General features: G+C 37.6%; 1 protein-coding gene and 1 pseudogene across 2 annotated transcripts in view; both read left to right on the top strand.

Moving 5' to 3' along the window:
- Positions 1-14,772, top strand: part of TOR1AIP2 (torsin 1A interacting protein 2) — a 41,984-nt gene extending 27,212 nt beyond the window's left edge. For both annotated transcript variants that reach the window (XM_043923166.1, XM_043923167.1), the window contains exons 2-5: positions 2,580-2,758; positions 4,701-5,210; positions 8,250-8,387; positions 9,212-14,772. In XM_043923166.1, the coding sequence (XP_043779101.1) occupies positions 2,725-2,758; positions 4,701-5,210; positions 8,250-8,387; positions 9,212-9,972 (1,443 nt within the window). In that variant the 5' untranslated portion in view covers positions 2,580-2,724 and the 3' untranslated portion in view covers positions 9,973-14,772. The remainder of the gene's footprint in view (positions 1-2,579; positions 2,759-4,700; positions 5,211-8,249; positions 8,388-9,211) is intronic.
- Positions 14,773-18,915: 4,143 nt separating this feature from the next.
- On the top strand, positions 18,916-19,074 carry LOC122708420 (annotated as a pseudogene).
- The last annotated feature ends 2,381 nt before the right edge of the window (positions 19,075-21,455 follow it).

Below are 21,455 nucleotides of genomic sequence, written 5' to 3'. Positions count from 1 at the left end.
GAATTTACAGATTATTTTGGAGGGAATTGGTGTTCAGTTCAGTTCAGTCGCTCAGTTGTGTCTGACTCTTTGTGACCCCATTAACTGCAGCTCACCAGGCTTCCCCATCCATCACCCAACTCCCAGAGCTTGCTGACTCATGTCCATCACGTCAGTGATGCCATCCAACCCTGTCATCCTCTGTCGTCCCCTTTTCCTCCCGCCTTCAGTCTTTCCCAGCATCAGGGTCTTTTCCAATGAGTTGGTTCTTTGCATCAGGGGGCCAAAGTATTGGAGTTTCAGCTTCAGCATCAATCCTTCCAAGGAATATTCAGGACTGATCTCCTTTAGGATGGACTGGTTGGATCTCCTTGCAGTCCAAGGGACTCTCAAGAGTCTTCTCCAACACCACAGTTCAAAAGCATCAATTCCTCGGCGGTCAACTTTGTTTATAGTCCAACTCTCACAGTGATTGTGGAGCCCCCACAAATAAAGTCTCTCACTGTTTCCACTGTTTCCCCAACTATTTGCCATGAAGTGATGGGACCAGATGCCATGATCTTAGTTTTCTGAATGTAGAGTTTTAAGCCAACTTTTTCACTTGTCCTCTTTTACTTTCATCAAGAGGCTCTTTAGTTCTTCTTTGCTTTCTGCCATAAGGGTGGTGTCATCTGCATTTCTGAGGTTATTGATATTTCTCCCGGCAGTCTTGATTCCAGCTTGTGCTTCATCCAGTCCAGCATTTCTCATGATCTACTCTGCATATAAGTTAAATAAGCAGGGTGACAATATATACAGCCTTGACATACTCCTTTCCCGATTTGGAATCAGTCTGTTGTTCCATGTCCAGTTCTAACTGTTGCTTCTTGACCTGCATACAGATTTCTCAGAAGGCAAATCAGGTGGTCTGGTGTTCCCATCTCTTTAAGAATTCTCCACAGTTTGCCGTGATCCACACAGTCAAAGGCTTTGGCGTAGTCAATAAAGCAAAAATAGATATTTTTCTGGAACTGTCTTGCTTTTTCGATGATCCAGTGGATGTTGGCAATTTGATCTCTGGTTCTTCTGCCTTTTCTAAATCCCGCTTGAACGTCTGGAAGTTCACAGTTTACGTACTATTGAAGACTGGCTTGGTGAATTTTGAGCATTACTTTGCTAGCATGTGAGATGAGTGCAATTAGCACTAAATGGCCTTGAATCTTACTGTCTATACACACAGTATATTTCTCTACTTAGGTCCTTTTTATGTCCTTCAATAAAGTTTTAATACTTTTCTCCCTAGAAGTTCTTTTTTTTAAAAATAGTTTTATTGAGGTATAATTTATATACCATAAACTTCACCCACTCCAAAGTCCTTGCATATGTGTTGTAGAGTTATTACTAGGTACCTTTTAGTTTTTATTATGAGGTGCATGCATGCATGCTTAGTCACTTCAGTCATGTCCAACTCTTTGCAACCCTATGGACTGTAGCCCACCAGACTGCTCTGTCACTGGATTTTCTATTTATTTGTAAAGTTTTACCTCATCTGCCGTGTTCACCTGACCTCTTACCAACTGACTACCACTTCCTCAAGCATCTCAAACTTTTTGCAGGGAAAACACTTCCACAACAAACAATGCAGAAAATGCTTTCCAAGAGTTTGTCAAATCCTGAAGCATAGATTTTCATGCTACAGGAATAAACAAACTTATTTCTCTTTAGCAAAAATGTGTTGATTGTAATGGTTCCTATTTTGATTAATTAAGCTGTATTCAAGCCTAGTTATAATGATTTAAAATTCAAGGACCCAAACTGCAATTATGTTTGCACCAACTGAATATAAGATATAATTGAGTTTTTATTGCTTATAAGTTACCTCTGGTTTTGATTCCTTTTGTATACAGCTTTTAATAATTTATATATATTCTTCTTTGATCTACAGTCCATGGGGTTGCAAAGAGTCAGACATGACTGACTGACTAACACAACAACTTCTTTGAGCAGTGTATAGAAGGGGATCATATAAAGTGATAACTATCTCCATATTTTATAAAAGAATACTGTAAGAAAACTACTCTTAGTGACGAAACCCTAAATGTGTATTTGCTTTTCCTAATACCAAGACAGCCATCTTCATCTGTAGGTCACCCCTGTGCATGTTTCTTGTTAATGATAAATGGAAGTTTCTGATAGGCAAACTCTGAGAAATTTATATGGGACAGAAATTGACATAAGGGAAATCTGCAGTGATTAACTCAGCAGTGACTTAAATTTTTACTCTTGGAATTATTTTTATCTCAGTTTCAAAGGTGTTTCCTTCAAGATTCTGGTCACTTGTTCTTACTTTTTACATCCTTCCAGACACACTAGAATGTATTAGGAGGTTATGTCATCTATACAAGGGTTAATAATCTGAAGTTTGTTTTTTTTTTTCTATTTATAGTCTAGGATTTGGAATATGAGTCTCATGAAAGCCAGAAAACATTTTTTCTTCACTAGATAAGTTTCAGCGAGAAAATAGTATTCAAACTAAACAGACTTAGTAAATAAAGCTGAACTAGGCATTTTTCCCATGTATGAATAAAAAAGTCATTTTAATTCTTTTTATTTTGTTTTAGTCACTGTATATATGCCTTGTTTCCTGGGTCCACGGGAAGCATGAGTCTGTTGGGACTTGGGACAAGAAGAAACCAAGACATCTTTACAAGGAAATCCAGATACTAACAGAAAGTATCCCAAAGTCTGAAGAGATAGAACTCAAACATGACTGACAGAGGACTTGGGGATCCTCCAGAGGGTAAGACTCGTTTGTACAGCACGAAGTTTGTGCTGTCGGAAACTAGGGCTGTGCTAGGAGAGAAAGTCTCTGGTGACTAAAACTGAAGTTTGGAAGTAAAAAAGAACTGAATTGCTTAATTTATTATGATTCTTATTCTTTGATATTTACCGAATTTTACCATCATACCAGACCCTAATTATGAAGAAGAGTTGAGTTTTAGAGACTCCTGTAGTATTGGGAAAATAACACCTTAAAAAAAGATGGTAGACAGATCTTTAGAGTTATATTTTTAAAAGTCAAGTTAGCTGTGATATGCTATAAATTTAGAGCAGGATCTTTCAATTATAAGGAAAGATGAAATTTAAATTCTTCATTCTGCTTAAGTGTATGGAAATATAGGCAAAATATGATATTGGTTTTTTGGAAGAGAAGGGCATATTTAAATATTTTATTAAGGATATTTTTCAATATATAAAAATAGCACACACAAAAAATAGCACAGTATAATGAAGTCCCATGTACTCAACATCTAACTTCAACTTTTACCTACATAATGCTACTCTTGTTACCTGCCTTGAAATATTTAAGTGTAAATGCAAGACATGATATAATTTTATTAGGACTTTAGTTTACATCTCTTAAAGCTAGATTAAAAAAAAAAAAAGAACCAAAATAGCACTGTCATACCTAAAAATAAATTGTTATTCCACACTATTCTTCATATATACAGTCAGCATTCACATTTCCCCAAATGTCTCTTAATCTGTTTTCTTTACAGTTGGGTTTCTAATTTTTTTTTTTTCTTTACATTTGGGTCACATACTGCATTTCATTGATATATCTTTTCAGTTGCTTTAAAAAAAAAAAAACTTTATTATGGAAAATTCAAACATATATAAAAGTAGAGAGATGAAATGAATTCCGTGACCCAGCTTCATCTGCTATCAACATATGGCTAATGCTGTTTCATTTATACTCTCTTCTCCTTATACCCATATCATTGTATTGAAGCAAAATCTAGATATCATATAATTTTAGCCAAAATACTTGAACACTTATCTCCAAATGGTACAGATTCCTTTTTAAAAACATTACCCCAATTCCTTTTCATACCTAGAATATGAACCAATAATTCCTTCATCTCATCAAATAGCTGATGTTCAGATTTTCCTGATTATCTCATCAATACTTCTTTAACAGTTGGTTTGTGGGACACTGGATCTATGATGTGGTCCACACATTGTTGATGTGTCTCTAGTATCTCAATCAATAGGTCACCCCTCCTTTTTTTATCTTTTATTGCCATTTATTTTTATCTCCTGGTGTTACTCAAGAAACAGAGTCTTTGTCTCTTAGAATTTCCATCATTTTGGGTTTTTCTGATTACATTCCTGAGGCATAATTTAATGTATTCCTCTGTCCCTGTGTTTCTTGGAAACTGGTAATTAGCTCTAGAAGCTTCATTAGATTCTGCTTTAGTTTGGCAAGAATACCTCATAGGTAGTATAGTGTACTTCCTATTGCATGGAATTCGGGAAGTTAGAAATGTCTGATTTTCCTTCTTTTTGTCGTATTAAGATTCATCAATGGGTTCAGAAGGAAGTTGTCAGCCTGGTTCATTCACTATAAAATTCCTCTTCAGTCTTTCAAATAATGGTTTCAGTTGCTATTGATGATTATTGCCTAGATCTGTTGTTTCATTAGGGAAGAGGGTATTTTTAATATTACCAAAAGTTGGTTTGCCATTCAAAATAGTTTTCAATTAGTATTATTTGTTAGATTAGCATGATAATAAATTTGGGTAATCAGTCACCTTTAGTGAAAGTCAAGAGAAATAATGTTTAGGAAGGGTGCCTCTTAAAGCCATAAAAATCTATATAAATATTTTTATTAATCAGGGATCTTGTTGAAATAAAAAATGTAGGGAAATTTTTAAAATTGTAAATTTTTGTCTCAATAGACCCTCAGAAGGATTTGGAAAATGATCCATCACTAAATACTCAGGAGACTACAGTCACTGCAAGTACCACTGAAGAAGCTCACACCCTAGACCCTGCCCCTCGTCTTAACAAAGACCACCAAGAGGTAGAAACAACTGGCCCAGGAAGTACAGATATAGATGCTCAATCAGAAAATCCAGACGAAACAGATTATGGGAAATATCTAAAGGATATAGAAGGTGAGAACAGCCAGAGTTTTCAGGGTGGAGAACAAGGCCATCAGCTCCCGTCAGAGAGTCTGAGTGAAGACCCTGTGGATCCAGAACCCGAGTGTTCTCCAAGTGACAAGGTAGGAAGAACAGACACACACATAGTGGGCAGCTCTGCAGCGCTCCCGGAGCACGTCGGTGACGGACCTGGAGCTTCTCAGGAGCCACCAGTCGTTGACCCTCAGGATGCCCAGAGCCCTGGCCCTCCCAGCGCAGGGCTGGGGAGCCAGCACACACTGAGGAAGCGACTGCTGGCCCCAGGTGAGAAGAGCCCTGAGCCCGTCCTGTTGTGTGCTGTTCTGTCACAGCTTAGGTGGGGCCATTCTTTTCAGAGAGCTTCTCTTTACTTCATAGGATTAAGGCCTTTGCATCTTGCCCAAGGTCACAAAGAGATATGACTGCATTGAGATTAAATGAGGTTTCTCATCTCCTAAGACTTCCCTGGTGGCTCAGAAGGTAAAGGCTCTGCCTGCCATGTGAGAGACCCAGGTTCAATCCCTGGGTTGGGAAGATCCCCTGGTGAAGGGAATGGCACCCCACTCCAGTGTTCTTACCTGGAGAATCCCATGGACAGAGGAGCCTAGCAGGCTACAGTCCATGGGGTCACAGAGTCAGACACAACTGAGCAACTAACACTTTCACTTTCAAGCTAGCTCATTCTGCTCACTACATTAAGTTGCTTCCCACTTATACATAAGCTGCATTTTTTAACAGTTTCTATTTATTTACTGTATGTATGATTTTTTTTTTTAACAGGTATGACTTAAAAAATTCACCCCTGGCCTTTTCTTTATTTCTTATATTTTCACTTACACTATTTAAAATCTTTTACTTTGGGGAAAATTAAATGCTACATAAATCGAGAGATAGGTATATTTAAAAACCAGCATCAGTGGTATAGTAGCCTTGAAGTGAAATGTTAGTCACTACAGTATGTGTCTGATTCTTTGCGACCCCATGGACTGTTATCCACCAGGCTCCTCTGTCCATGGGATTCTCCAGGCAAGAATACTGGAGTGGGTAGCCATTCCCTTCTCTAGGAGATCTTCCCGACTCAGGGATCGAACCTGGGTCTCCTGCACTGCAGGCAGATTCTTTACCATCTGAGCCAGTATCCTTAACTCAGTCATATTTCAGTTTTATAGGACTTTGAGCAAATCAGTTATTTCTCTATACCTGATTTTCCCCACTTGTATGTTAAGGATAACAGCATCCTGTCTTTCCTCACGAAAAATAGTTGCAGTGTGCTAAGTCTTTAACTGGAACTCAAGAGATATGGATTCTCGTTGCAGCCCTACCAGTTCCTAATTTGGGTGAATTTAAGCAAATCTCCCTGGAGAAGGCAATGGCATCCCAGTCCAGTACTCTTGCCTGGAAAATCCCATGGACGGAGGAGCCTGGTAGGCTGTGGTCCATGGGGTCGCTAAGAGTCGGACGCGACTGAGTGACTTCACTTTCACTTTTCACTTTCATGCATTGGAGAAGGAAATGGCAACCACTCCAGTGTTCTTGCCTGGAGAATCCCAGGGACGGGGGAGCCTGATGGGCTGCCGTCTATGGGGTCACACAGAGTTGGACAGGACTGAAATGACTTAGCAGCAGCAGCAGCAGCAAGCAAATCTCCCAACTTCCTGGTACTTCAGTTTCCTATTTGTGGAAATGAAGAAGTTGAACAAGATGATATCCAGCTGGTTTCTTCCAGCTTTTACCTTTTGTGATATTATGGAGTTGGATTGTGTGGATTTGTGTTGTATAAGTACTCTGAAAGCTCAGCCTATTTGCCACAGCAAAGGAATATAAAATGTAAGACATTGTTTTTGTTGGACTTGACTGCGAGCTAGAATTCCATGTTTCAGTGTAACTCAATGGCTGATCTCAAATATGTGTTTCATTAGTTTACTATTAACTTGAGTGAAGACAAGGGCTATGTCTCATTCATTGTGTTTCTTTGGCACGTGGCACAGAGAAGTGACTTCATGAATATTTGTTAAATGAGCAAATGATAGCATTTGTATATGGACCAATAATGTGCCATCAGAATTTCACTGTTACGCAGGTTCACTGAGTAGGGGAAGAAAACATTGTTTTAAAAATGCAGTTTCATGTGTGAGAAGCAGCTTAATATAATGGAATGAGCTCATCTAGGAGGTGAGAAACCTCTTTCTAATCTCAGCTTGGCGTTGGGCAAAGCCCTTGACATCTCTGGACCTTTTGTCACAGTAGGTAAGGTAGGGGGCTAGAGTAGATGATCATTACAGATCCTTTCAGTCCTTAAATTCTGTGACATGATAGTTTAAAAACTCACATTTTGGTGTGATCTGATTAACTGTTCTTTATAGGTGGAGATGACTCTACTCCTTTATGTTAATAGAGTATGCTATTTGAGTTATTTCTCTAGTAAGGATTGTGGGCAGTAGTCAGCTGTCATTCTTATATGAGGTACCTGGCTTGGGTCAGGCACACATTTTGACTCTAGAGGGACTTAACTCAGTCTACAAAATACTGCCTCCTTTTCACCAACACATTTTATCACAAATGTGATATCAATTAAGATTGATATCACACCTCATACCTGCGTTTTTATATAGTTCATAAGTTTTCTTAACCTTGTATTCCTTGTTTCATGTACCTCACTTATTAATTTTCAGGCTTACTTTTGTAAGTTATTTTGCAAAGTAAGCTATTAGTGTATAGTAATCTCTCCTGTCTTTAAACTTAGTGTCTGTTATTTGCATATTTGGGAGTTGAGGAACCTTTTGAAATATAAATACTGAAATTAGTGATGAATAATACTCGATGGACATGAGTTTGAGTAAACTCCGGGAGTTGGTGATGGACAGGGAGGCCATGGGGTCGCAAAGAGTCGGATACGACTGAGCGACTCAACTGAACTGAACTGAATACTGAAATTATTGATGAATGCTGAAACCCATGATGTTGAGTCTTGCATATAGCTAGCGTTTCTTAAATTCCTTCTTAGTTCTGTACGTTTTGTCAAATCACATTTTAAATAGGTTTGGCTGCAATCTTGTTTCTTTGTCCTTGATATAAGGGCTAGTGAAGAATTATGGATGTATCCTTAAGTGATTTCACAGCATTTTATTTTATTCTTCTAAGTAGAATAAAGTACAATAGTGAGCCTTAAGTAAAAGACAGGAAAAATAATTAGCTTTGTACAAAACAAAATTTTATGACGTATGGCATCCTCAGTCAAATTCTTTGCTTTGATAAGAAGTACAAAGGTATGCACACTCTCATTAGTGTACACTGTCTAAGAATAATGTTTGTTTTTTTTTCCAGAGGCTGAGAGACATCAACAAGAAACACAAGAATTGGAAGAAAACAAAGAGAAGAATGCACAGGATACCATAAGATACCATATGAAGGATATGAAGGATACCATAAGAAGGACTGATAAAAAGGATTTTTTGAGCTATGGTGAGAACAAAACTGGTTTTACTGCAGTAATTCACATTCAGAAATTCTCAGAGAAATAGCCAGAAAACTAGCAGATTTAACAGTTTTAGCATTGTTTTAATTTTTTTTTTTTAATGTTTATAGTAATATGAGAATAGAGCAATTGAGTTTTAGGGATTTTTTCCTTTAGGTGTTTCAGCCAACATTTTGCCATCCTTAACAAAATGGGAATTCCCAGTGGAGGAAGGTCTTTTCATAAACCAAGAAACTGAAACAGTTTTTGATTGAAGTACACCTGATTTACAATGTAGTGCTAATTTCAGGTGAGCAATAAAGTGATTAATTATATATATGTATATTTTTTCACATTATTTTTCATTATAGGCTATTAAAAGATATTCAATATAGCTTCCTATTAAAGCTGCCTTTTCAGTGAGAAAGTATTAACTTTTGAAGTGGCTTTTTTACATTTTGACCATTTAGGAAAAAATGGCTTGTAGGTAGTAGATACTTTTCAGAAGGTATTGATAGAAGAATATGCTGATAGTTCATTTCTAAATCACATCATTAGATATAGCAAAAAATATATAAATTAGATTTTACCTTTTAACAAAGATATTATATCTTTAAATAATTTTAGAAGTATTTTTAGAAGTATTATCTTTAAATAATTTAAGAAGTATTTCCGGTAGATTTTAACAGCTAAAAATTATAAGGATTTAAGCAAAAGAAACACAACACATCCAGTAAAATCTGACAGTGTCCTTGCCTCTTTTTAGTTTGCCACAGGCTTTATTTCTGACTCATTCTCTAATTTTGTCTTTTATTTTCTTTTTCTCTGACAGGCTCCATCTTTCTTGGCTTCCTGATTCTTACCATAGTTTTGCTAAATTCTGTTAATAGCTACTATTCGTCTCCAGCCCAGCAAGTCCCCAAAAATCCAGCATTGGAGGCTTTCTTGGTTCATTTTAGCCAACTGAAGGATAAGTTTCCAGGCCAGAGTTCCTTTCTGTGGCAGAGAGCACGTAAATTTCTCCAGAAGCACCTCAACACTTCACACCCCAGTGAGCCAGCCACCATCATATTCACAGCAGCCCGAGAGGGAAGAGAGACCCTGAAGTGCCTCAGCCATTATGTTGCGGATGCCTACACATCTGCCCAGAAGGTCTCTGCCATTCAGATTGATGGGGCTGGGAAAACCCTGCAGGACAGTGATCAGGTCAAGCATTTAGTTGACATGGAACTGAGCTCTGGATTTGAGAAGGGCCAGAAGGCAGCTGTGGTCCATCGCTTTGAATCCCTTCCTGCAGGCTCCACCTTGATCTTCTACAAGTATTGTGACTATGAGAACGCTGCCTTTAAAGATGTGGCCCTGGTCCTGACCGTTCTACTGGAGGAGGAAACATTAGAAGCAAGCGTCAGCCCAAGGGAAACCGAAGAGAAAGTGCGAGATTTTCTCTGGGCGAGGTTTACCAACTCTAACACTCCCAGCTCCTTCAACCAAATGGATTCAGACAAATTGAGTGGGCTGTGGAGCCGTATTTCCCACCTGGTGCTGCCCGTCCAGCCAGTGAGGAGCATAGAAGAATGGGGCTGCTTTGTATAAGCTAAGCACAGAGGTGGTTATGATCGGCATGGGATTATTAAAAAGTCAGTTGAAAAGTCTTTTTATGTGGAAGGAGGTTGATGAATGTGGGGAAATGCCTGGAAAGCACAAACAAGCTTATTTTAGAAAAGAAATTTTCATTTTTTACATCCTGTAAAATCTTTCTAATCTAAGCTTGGCAGAGCTAAAAGTTGACCTGACTTTCTTTCCTTGCCTTTCAAGTGAATCAGGTATATACAACTGAGGAATTTTTTCCAGTCCAAAAATAGAGCGACAGAATGATTAAGTGGGAAGATAATCTCACAGTAACTACAGAGTGATTTTTGTTTTCTTGAGACTCTGAGGAGCCTTTTGGATAGTATTTGGACTCAGATTAAAGTAATTACAATTATAAAGCAGTTAAAATTTTTAAAAATTTTCTATTACATGTTAAATATTTTAAAAACTCATTTTAATAACCTAGTTGCAGGACTACATCTTATGCTTTTTTGCACTTTTGAATAGTATGAAAAAGGACAAAAGAATTCAAATACTTATTTACCTAAATACTATATGTAAGGCCCTATGTTTTTCTTCCGTTAATGAACTCTAAGGAAAAAGCAGCCTGTGCTCAAGAAATGTTCTTAAAAATTGGAAACGATGGGGGAACTGTTTATAATCATTGCAAATGAATAAATTGCAACTGGCTGTATCTTTGCTTCAATTTTTCTGATATAGAGCAGTGATTTCCAAGCTGTCTACTGGCCCCTCTCCCTTTTGTATCAGAGAAGTTCTGCTTTTGCCATTTTACATATTGAGATCCTACATAAGATTTAATTGGAATAAAGAGTTCTGCTGATAAGTTTGAAAATCACTGATTAAGGGAAAAGACAGCTTAGAAGATAGGAAATGGGTAGAAAGAAATGAATTAAAACTCATGAGTAGGTAGAAATTGAAGTACAAGTTTATCATAGAGACATGCTATTTATGAAGAATATAAAGACCTACAGATGAATAGCAGAATGTGTAAACTAGTATTTACTAGCATATTTCTATGCTTTTGTTGATTTGTTACTCAGCATTTCTGTCTCTCCTGACGGAATTCTGTATTGTCTAAGATGAGTCTGAATGCTTTATGCAGAACTGATTTTAACAACCACTTGAATAGTAGGTTTTATATTGGGTGCATTGGCATAACTTTACCGTACTGTTTGCTTATTGTACAGTGATGGGACATTATATAATGCAGCTCATTTCTTGACCTTCTAGTTAGAAGTACTAGTAGGTTAACAATTAGAAAAATGCAGAAGCTATTATACTTAGTGAGAGGAAGTAGAAATGGTAGGTAGATTCTAAGAGGTTTTAACAGCTAGTGTTAATTGTTGGATCATGTTCTGTGATTGTAAGGAAGCTCTAGAACAGTGTTTATGGAGATAGTGATTATTGATTTGTATTTCAACCCCTAAAGCAGAAACTTTAGTAAAATGATCTTGACCAAGTGAAGGATCTAACCCATTACATGGCATACCTAGGAACTATTGCCATGAACCTAGAATATTTCAGCTAAGTTTTGACCTTTAAAGTCCAGTGACTAAAGGGTGGAAGGATTTTCAAGAACAGTAAGAAGATATAGGGGTCTTTATTGATGCCTATAGAGAGATAATAAAGATATGGGAGGAAGAAGCCATTGACAGTGTTTGTCACAGGAAAAACATAAAAGTTTGTTCTAACCAAGACCTGACACTGTGCTTAGCGGAGTGTAGGGCCACATACCTAAAGGTACTGTTTTCACTGGGGCCTTGGGGAAGGACTCTTCTGCTAGATTTGAGGCGAGACCTTCCTGAACAAAAAGTTAAAACATAGTGTATATAAGATCAATATCAATACAGTATAAAATCAGTAGAAATGAAAGGAAAATCTATATACCATATTCAATTTTTTTTCAATATTTCTAGATCTCAGATGCTAGCATTACATCACACAAAACCAGTGGTGCCTTGCAGAACTGATGCCTGCTGACCTGTGCTACCTGGGATCTATAAAGAACCAGTGTGGAGTATGCACATGACAACAGTGACTCAGATCATAGACAGAGATCGTTTCTTCATTCAGTTGACTATGGTGTTTCCTCATTTCCTTTCAGTATAATTTAGAAAAACATTTCCAAATGTCACTTTTTTTTTTTAACTCTTTGGTCTGTTAAAAACGGCTTCCCTGGTGGCTCAGCTGGTAAAGAATCCACCTGCAATGCGGGAGACCTGGGTTTTATCTATGAGTTGGGAACATCTCCTTGAGAAGGGAACGGCTACCCACTCCAGTATTCTGGCCTGGAGAATTCCATGGACTCTATAGTCCACAGGATCGCAAAGAGTCAGACACGACTGAGCGACTTTCATTCATTCACTCACGTCGTTAAAAAAGTCTCCTCCAATGTATAAGTACTGAAACTGTTGTCAGTTTTCTGGCCACTATTTCAAAAATCATTTTTAAAAGAAGCAGTATGTTAGCTCTGGGTCTTCTCATGAATAAAATGATTATTCTTAAAGCATAAAACTTTATTTTTTAAATGTACAAATAAAATCTATTATATAATGTACTCAAGTTAATTTCTATTCAGTTGTACCTTTTTTTTTTTTTTACATTTTTCAAGTTTCCAAATTTTCTTTTATGTTCAGCTTTCATTACTGTAATAGATAGTTTGTCTGACTTCAAACAATGACTTGTGGGCATACGATAACCATGCATGATATCCAAGCATCGCCATTTAATTATTATCACAGAAAATTCTCATTATGTTATACATTAATGTAAGTCACTTCTTTGAGTGATACCAGAGTTCTGAAAGCAACTGGTAGAACTATAGACCATCTCTAGACTTAAGTGTCTTTCCCCATGGGGTAAATTTTGAGTTTCCCAGTTCCCAAGGGTTAGCAGTGAAGTTCTAGAGGATTCATAAAACCAAAGGTAGCAATGCTGTTGTTTCTATTTTGAATTTTTAAATCAACTAAGTAATTTAAATAAATTTCATCTGAAACCTGCCAAGCTTATGTGGTGAGTAAGGTTCAGCAGGCCTGTGACCCACCATCCTCCAGGTGAAGACCCAGGTAAACAGTGTTAGCTGCTGAGGTGGTTTGGTCCCTTTCACAGTTTTTAATTGTTTGATGTATATAGGAAGCATAAGGAGCACTGGTGTTAAAACTACAGTGAATTCAGCATGTGAAAGTGGTAATTGAGTGAGGTGGTCTTCACTGGGACTGTGTTTGCCTACATCTGACCAGTTTTTATGCAGCATAATCAGGTGTCTAGTACTTCAAAACCTAAGCAGAAGATATAATCATTATATCTGATTATCATTTAATGGGAATAAATCTTATATCTATATACAGTTTATTGATAAAGAAGGACTTCCAAATAGGAACCTGACACCTTATTTTTATCATCTGGAAATAAATAATTGTAAAAGTAAGACATCTTTATAAAGCCTTCTCTATATCATTTTATAAAAGCAGTTTTTAATCTATTTGTCATTGTTGAATTTGTAGTTAAATACTAATCTTCATTTTAATATTTTGTCAATCTGAGCATAATATATTTCACTTTGAAATTTATTTATTGAAAAGTCATAGTGGTTCTGTTTTCTGTTTGTGTTTTTCCAAAATTAAAATACCTGGGACACTATATCACTTGCTCAATGGGACTGTTGATATTTGTCTTTATATGTGTATTATGATTATTGTTAATGATTACAAATACTATAGTCCATAGAAATATGATGAAATGATTATTTTAAAATATTTCTAAGGGTTCTATGAGTTTATGAAATACTGAGGCTTGTGAGTCACATGGGGAATACTTGTTTTGAATAATGCATTTACAAAGAAGATATTACCAATTCTAGAGAGAACTAACTAAAAATATCTGTGTGAAACAGTTTTCCAGGTGACTTAATTTAAGATATCCCTTATTCCTATTATGTTAAGTTTTAGGGTTTAGGCTTAAAGTAGCTGATGATGGGGGGCCTAAATTTGCCTTATTCAGAGACTGGGCTATTGAAACTTATTTCCAAAATACTGCCCTATCAGATCTGTATATGGCAGTGCTCCTCGACTGGTTTTAAAAATTTACTAACTAGTTAAGAGCACTAGCCTTGTCTAAATGGCCTGAGAACACAACTAGTATCCCGTAATCTGTAAATAATTGGTAAAGATACAAATAATTTAGTCTTCAATGCCTTTCTTCCCAAGGTTACATGCTCTGTTTACTTCAGTTTGTTTTGATGGCTTTAAAAATCCGTAGATTGGTTCCTATACTGAGAAATGCTCTCCCACTTTTCCTTATTGAGGCTCTTAAACTAAATTTGTCCTTGGCTAAGAGCAGTCACCTGAACCAGAAAGAACATTTTGGACTTGGGAAGCAGCGGGCTGAGTAGGTAGGAAGATGTGACGCTTGGCACCCCCGCCCACAGCAGTCAGATCCTTGTTCCTGTGCCCACACTGGCCTCTGCCTTCTCAGCCCAAAGCTTCAGGCAGTTGGTTCTTGTTGGTCAGATTACAGGAGATTAAAATCAGTTTGTCATCCCTGTCATAAAAGAAGCACACATTGACCTTCAAACAACTGCATTTTGCTTTTTTTTCTACTTAACAAACATAAATGGGCTTTGCCCATATTAATGTCAAAATTCTGCGTATTTCCCCTTCTTCCTTATGTAACCATGATTGTGTTTGCATTTGTTTCTCATAGATGTTGACAAATGTGCCTTATTCAAACTAGTTACGTGGTTTTACCAAAAATAAATCTCCTTAATTTTTGTTTATTGACTAATTATTGATTCTGTTTCTCAAAATAGCAAGTTTATAGAAATGGGTGTATTCTCATTGATGATGGGAAGGGAAACTGCCCTCATTTGGTAGTAAGTTCAAGAGCCAAAGAATTCTGTGAATGTCAGGTGGCACTTGGCCATCAGTTACTGGCCTCATTGGGCATTCTGCATGTGCTCTTTTTACTTAACAAGGCTTTCTTGAGTAGGAGAGAAACAGGACTTGCCTTAATAAGCAGACCTCTGGGAACTGCTCCTAACCTAGGTGTGCTGATTGGGAATTGTGTTACTCTTAAGGGCAGACATCTTTCAGTGTGTTGGGGTTGGGTGAACTGAGTTTTGAAAATCTGAGATTTATTCTTGCAGTTCAGAATAATAGAAACTCTTGGGAATCAGCATGTCTTAAAATAAGAGCTTTCCATGGAATGGGCTAAAGTCAAAGGATAAGTCAAGCCTGAAGGTAGAGAGCATATGGTTCTCCAAATAGCCACAGTGGGTTTCCAGCAACATGATTTTTTTATTCTTATTCATAAACTCACCACTAGAGGATGTGAACATATTTCTCCAAATACATTGGAACAGACAGGCTTCAGTGCTGTGAAAATTGTTTAATAAGGAAAAGAGGTGCTGTGAATTATTTGGTTACTGTGGAAATTAATTTTAAACAGTATACTATAAAAATGAAGTCTGAAGTTGCATTCTGGATCATGGTATATTTGATACAGAAGCTGACAGTGATTCTTTGCTTGCCCAAACTTTAGTCAGGTTCCTGAATATCTTCTTAGGCCTATCTGTGTACTTCAGAAAATAACGTTTTCACAAGAATCCCAGTTTAACATCTTTCAGTGTTAAACTGAAAGTGTTTCAGTGTTAAACTGACCCTCCACCCTCAATATCTAACCTGGTTCCTCATCCTTCAGCATCCCTTAGCGGTCTGCAACCTTTTTTGGCACCAGGGACTGATTCCAGGGAAGACAGTTTTTCCACAGACAATGGGTGGGGAGATGGTTTGGGGATGGTTCAAGCACATTACATTTATTGTGCACTTTATTTCTTATCTAATACCACCACTGATCTGACAGGAGGTACGGGTCTGCGGCCTGGAGGTTGGGGACCCCTGCCCTTGGTGATGTCTTATCACCCTGGCCTGCCTTCAGCTAGAATTCTGATAAGTCAGTTTAGTCAGAACCCCTGTTATCCCTGGTGTTTCCTCTCAGTTGTTTTCTATCCCTGCTCCTTGGCTCTAAATTGCTTCTTGCGCAAGATGTATTTGGAGTTGAACCCAGTTCTGTCTCCACACTGTAACATCCCATTGCAGTGGTCTCTAGACCAGCATTAACATCCTGAATGAAGTCTGCCTTATCATTTTTAACATGTGTCATTGAATATTTTTTTCTTTTACAAGTAGCTCCATTGAGCTAAACTAGGGAAGGAACTTAGCTACTGAAGTCCTTAGCTACTTTAAGAAAAGGGAACAAATCCTGTTTCATATATGTGCAGGGTACTCTTTACTGAGGAATCCACCCACATGATATATGAATTTAGGGCCTGCAGAAGGCCTTCATACACACAGATACTACAAATGAGACACAAATTACTTATTTTGACTTGTAGCTGGACACCTTTTAGGAGATCTCTAATTTTCTGATATACAAACCAGTACTTAAAATGAACCCTCAACTTGGTAATGCCTTTTATTATAACACCAAAGATGCCATTTTAAGTTCTCACTTTAACACCTTTTTGTAACTCTGAATATGTAACAATAATAGATGAAATAAATTCAAGGGAACTTAAAAAAAAAAACAGAGCCATCATCATTGCTAATTATTAGAGACATGCAAACGTTAACAATTTAATGAGGTACCACTTCACACCAGTCAGAATGGTCATCATTTAAAAAGTCTACAAATAACAAATGCTGCAGAGGGTGTGGTCAAAAAGGGAACCCTCCTACACTGTTCGTGAGAATGTAAGTTGGTGCTGTATGATCCTGCAATCCCACTCCTGGGCATATACCCAGACAAAACTAAATCAAAAAGACACATGGACCCCTATGTTCATAGCCGCACTATTCACAATAGCCAAGACTTGGAAAGAACCTAAATGTCAGTTAACAGGTAAATGGATAGAGCAGATGTGGTAGATATATACAATGGAGTATTACTCAGCCGTAGAAAAGAATGAAGCATCATTTGCAGAAACATGGATGAACCTAGAGATTATCATACTAAGCTAAGTAAATCAGATGGAGAAAGACAAATACCATATGCTTACCTGTAAAATATAAAATGACATAATCTAAAAAACAGAAACAGACTCACAAACATAGAATACAGAATTGTGGTTGCCAAGGGGGAGGGGGATGGGGGAGGGGAGGATTGGGAGTTTGGGGTTAGCAGATGCAAGCTGTTATATGTGGGATAGATGAAGAACAAAGTCCTATTATATAGCACAGGGAACAATATTTAATATCCTGTGATAAACTATAATGGAAAAGAATATGAAGAAGAATGTATATATAACTGAATCACTTTGCCACACAGCAGAAATTAACACAATATAAATCAACTCTACCGTCAATAAAATTAGAAAACAAAACACAAAGCCAGGTTCAAGAACAACAGATGCACCTTTGAGGATCAGAAATTGTAAAAAAAAAAAAAAAAAAAAGTGATAAGTGGGGCTGAAGCCACAGGCCTGCTGGGTCCTGCATCCAGTCAGGCAGAGGCTTCTGGGTGCTTAGAACCAAGTGCCCCATGTGAGGCCCACCAGTTTGGTTATTATCAACAAGACAGCTAATAGGCAAGCCCTGCAAAATTGGTATTGTTATCCACAAAATTCAGTAATTCTTTGTTTCAAGCAGCTTTTTAAGAAAACATCTCGTTTGAATGCATCTTATAAGTGTACTGCAAGTCAGTTTCATAATTTCTTATATTCCATGTAGTTTGTCTGGAGAAAGTTAATTTAAAAAGGCCCCACTATCTTTCTGATTATAGCCAGTAGTTTCATTACTTGATGTGGGGCTATAATTACTCATCAGACACATTACTGAACAGTATGAACAAAAACTACACACTCCTGGTTACTAAATCGCCATCCTGGTCTGTTGTCAGTGATATTGCATGACCATTTTATCAATTTTTCATTCATTTATTTATGAGTTTCACAGAGATGGTAAGCCACATGTAGAATATTCCCCAGGTAAAATCTAGAGCAAATGGTTTTTAGAAGAATGTCAATATGTTTGCTGGAAACTAGAGAAAAAGTAACAAAAACTTCAACAATTACATTTGATTTGAAAATTTTATACAGCAGCAATCAGAATGAACAGGAGCTGGGACTTCCCTGGTGGTCTAGTGGTTAAGAATCTGCTTTCCAATGCAGGGAACATGGGTTCAATCCCTGTTTGGGGAACCAGAATCCCACATGCCACGGGACAGCTAAGCCAGCACACCACAACTACTGAGTTCTTGCGCTCTTGAGACTAGAGAGAACCCAGAACACTGCCAGGGAAGATCCCACCTACCGCAACTAACGACCCAACACAGCCAAGTAAGTAAACGTCTAAAAACATACACAGGAGCCACAATAGAGGAGCTGGTGCCATTTTTTTTTTAAAAATTTATATTCTTGGTAGGTACAGGAAGAAAAACTATTCTCCCTCTTTCTTTAATTAAAGAATATCACCCTCAATAATTACTCCATGTGAACTCGAGGTAATAGTCTTTCTATGGAGCTGTCTTTAAACTCCATGCCTGAATTAGCAAATTTAAACAAAGAAGGAAAGTACCTTTTAGAATAGCCAACAGTTTAGTGGGTTTTATTTAGTGATGAAAGTCTGGGGCAGAAGTACCAAGTAGTTAGCCATTCCAATTACAAAACAAAAAACAAAAAACCCACAAAAAACCCAGCATAGATACAATGTATATTTCTTCAATCAGATTTTTACCATAATGCTTCCTGAGTGAGATCAGAAATCCTCAGAAATTTCTCAGAAAGCAAGAGGAAGCAGAAGCACAGATGAGTTCACCATCAGTCCACCATGATGTTAAAACCACTAACAGTTCTTTTCATATGACCAAAAGTCCCCTTGTATTACTAAATGAGTATTATTTAATATTAGTTAGCATTTATATCATACTTCTACCACTTCTTGGCCTTTTGGCTAAGATCAAGTGTATTATATTGTACTTCTGTTCATCATATACTTTGTCTTTTATTATATCTGATTCCTAGCTGTTTTATATATAGTTTTGGAATTATTTTCTTCCCATAATACTTCAGTGTAGCAAAGTTGACATCTTATTTTTAACACATCTGTACAAGATGTGAAAAATTCCTAGTAAGTCTAAAAAAAAAAAAGATTCTTGACCTAAATGGAAATAAATACCTGTTATCCAACTTCATACTTCTAGCTGCATGACAGGCCAATAAGCTGAAAGATAAGCTGTTGGGGCAAGGAACAGTGACTTTATTCCCGAAGCCAGCAGACTAAGATAAGGAACTCATGTGGCAAAGAACTATCTTACCTGAGTTAGAACTCAGGCTTCTTTTATACTAAAAAGGGAGGGCGTAAAGTCACGCACTTCCTGGTTCCCATCAGCCTCTGGAGGGAATGTGTTGATTTCTTCCTCCCTGCAGTCATTCACATGTGAACCTGGTCAGGATGATTCCTCTGAGCTAAACAAAGTTGTTTTAGCTTAATGCTCATTACCTGGGAGGCAAGGTTCCCAGAATTGGACCATTATGTGTATTTAAGCTTATAGGCAACTCCCCTTAGTGACTAGCTTATAAGAGAACACAAAGGTTGTTCCCTACTACATACCTAAAAATTAAATGTAGTTTTTAAAGACTAGGTTGTTAACTAATAGTACCCCAAATAATCATAGGAAGATAGAATATTAGAATTACGATATCTAATCTCTTACCTGCCTTGAATTACTTACATTTTTCCCAGGTTTACTGAGGTACAATTGACAAATAAAATTATATATATTTCAAGTGTACAACAGGATAATTTGATATATGTATATTGTGAAATGATCACCACAATCAAATTAATTAACATATTCATGACCTTACATAGTCACCTTTTTTGTGTTAAGAACACTCAAGATTTACTCTTTTGGCAAATTTCAAGTATACAACGCAGCGTAAGCTACAGTCACCATACTGTATTCGATTTCCAGAACTTACATCTTATCGCTGAAAGTTTGTACCTTTTGACTAACATCTCCTCACTATTATTTACATTTTAATAAGTGATGTTTATCTTAAAAGGAATGTAATGTTATTCTCCTAAAGGTTTAGTTCAGTTGCTAAGTCGTGTCCAACCTTGTAACCCCATGGACTTCTCTGTCTATGGGATTTCCCAGACAAGAGTACGAGAGTGGCTTGCCATTCCCGGGAGTCTTCCCAACCCAGGGACTGAACCTGCGTTTTCTGCTTGGTAGGTGGATCCTTTCTCCTGCACCACCTGGGAAGCCCCTTAGTTCCCTATGTGTATGTGTGTGTTAGTTGCACCGTTGTGTCCAATTCTTTGTGACCCTGTGGACTGTAGCCCACCAGGCTCCTCCATCCATGGGATTTTCCAGGCAAGAATACTGGAGTGGGTTTCCATTTCCACCTGCACCCCATGCAGTGGAAGTGTGGAATCCTAACCACTGGACTGCTAGGGAAACCCAAAGAGCATGCATGTGTATTTTATTTTGCTGTACCACACAGCATGAGGGATCCTAGTTCTCTAAACAGGGATCAAATCTGTGTCCCCTGCAGTGGAATCACAGATTTTTAATCACTGGACCACCAGGGAAGTACTCCCTGCCAGATGGTTTCTAATGGTTGATGGAAGAAATTTTCACATATTGAGCTTTGAGGAAGTCATTCTAGCTTGTGCATGGTTTGGCTTGAACTTTATGCTAGTTAGGACATACTGTCTGTGGTCCATCACACGTATATTTTACAGCTGCTCTAACCATTAAAGAAAAGGGTGTGCTGTCCAGAAGTAAAGGATGTCTGTTTTGAAGACAGAGATAAATGCCCCCCTTCCTGGGACATCAGTGTGAGTACTCCTTTGATGATAAGGCTCGCTTCCTGGCGCCAAGGTCATACTGACTCACTGGATGTGCTAATCTGTCTTTTTTTTTTTTTTTTAACTTGAAGGAATGCACCCCTGTCATGTTTGATGTTCTTTGTTCTGATAAGATATAAAACTGCTGAAAACTATGCTTCTCTGGAGTAATTCCCAGAGCTACTGAGAAGCTGTTTCCTGGGCTATAGTTCTCAGTTTGGCTTGAATAAAACTCCCCTCTATTTTTAGATGGGTTATTGATTATTTGCATTGACAGTACATTGAGGTGAGGGTGATTATGTGAGCTCTGACTGCCCTCTATCCCTAGGACTCTGATCCTCACAATGGTATTGACTCTTCGAGTCAATAATTATGTATTTAATAATTATGTATTTAAATAAATTAAATTTATTTTAAAAAATTACTGAGGACTACCGTGGTGGTCCAGTGGCTAAGACTCCGCACTCCCAATGCAGGAGGCCCGGGTTCAATCTCTGGTCAGGCAGCTAGATCCCACATGCCACAACGAAAACCCAGTGCAGCCAAATAAGTATTTTAAAAATTGCTGTATTGCATTTGGGAAAGTTGCTAAGAGAACAGATCTTAAAATCTCAT

This window comes from Cervus elaphus, chromosome 14 (assembly GCF_910594005.1).
Source record: "Cervus elaphus chromosome 14, mCerEla1.1, whole genome shotgun sequence".
NCBI classification, from domain to species: domain Eukaryota; kingdom Metazoa; phylum Chordata; class Mammalia; order Artiodactyla; family Cervidae; genus Cervus; species Cervus elaphus.
Note: the sequence above shows the minus strand (reverse complement) of the source record. Positions and strands in the feature narration are given on the sequence as shown.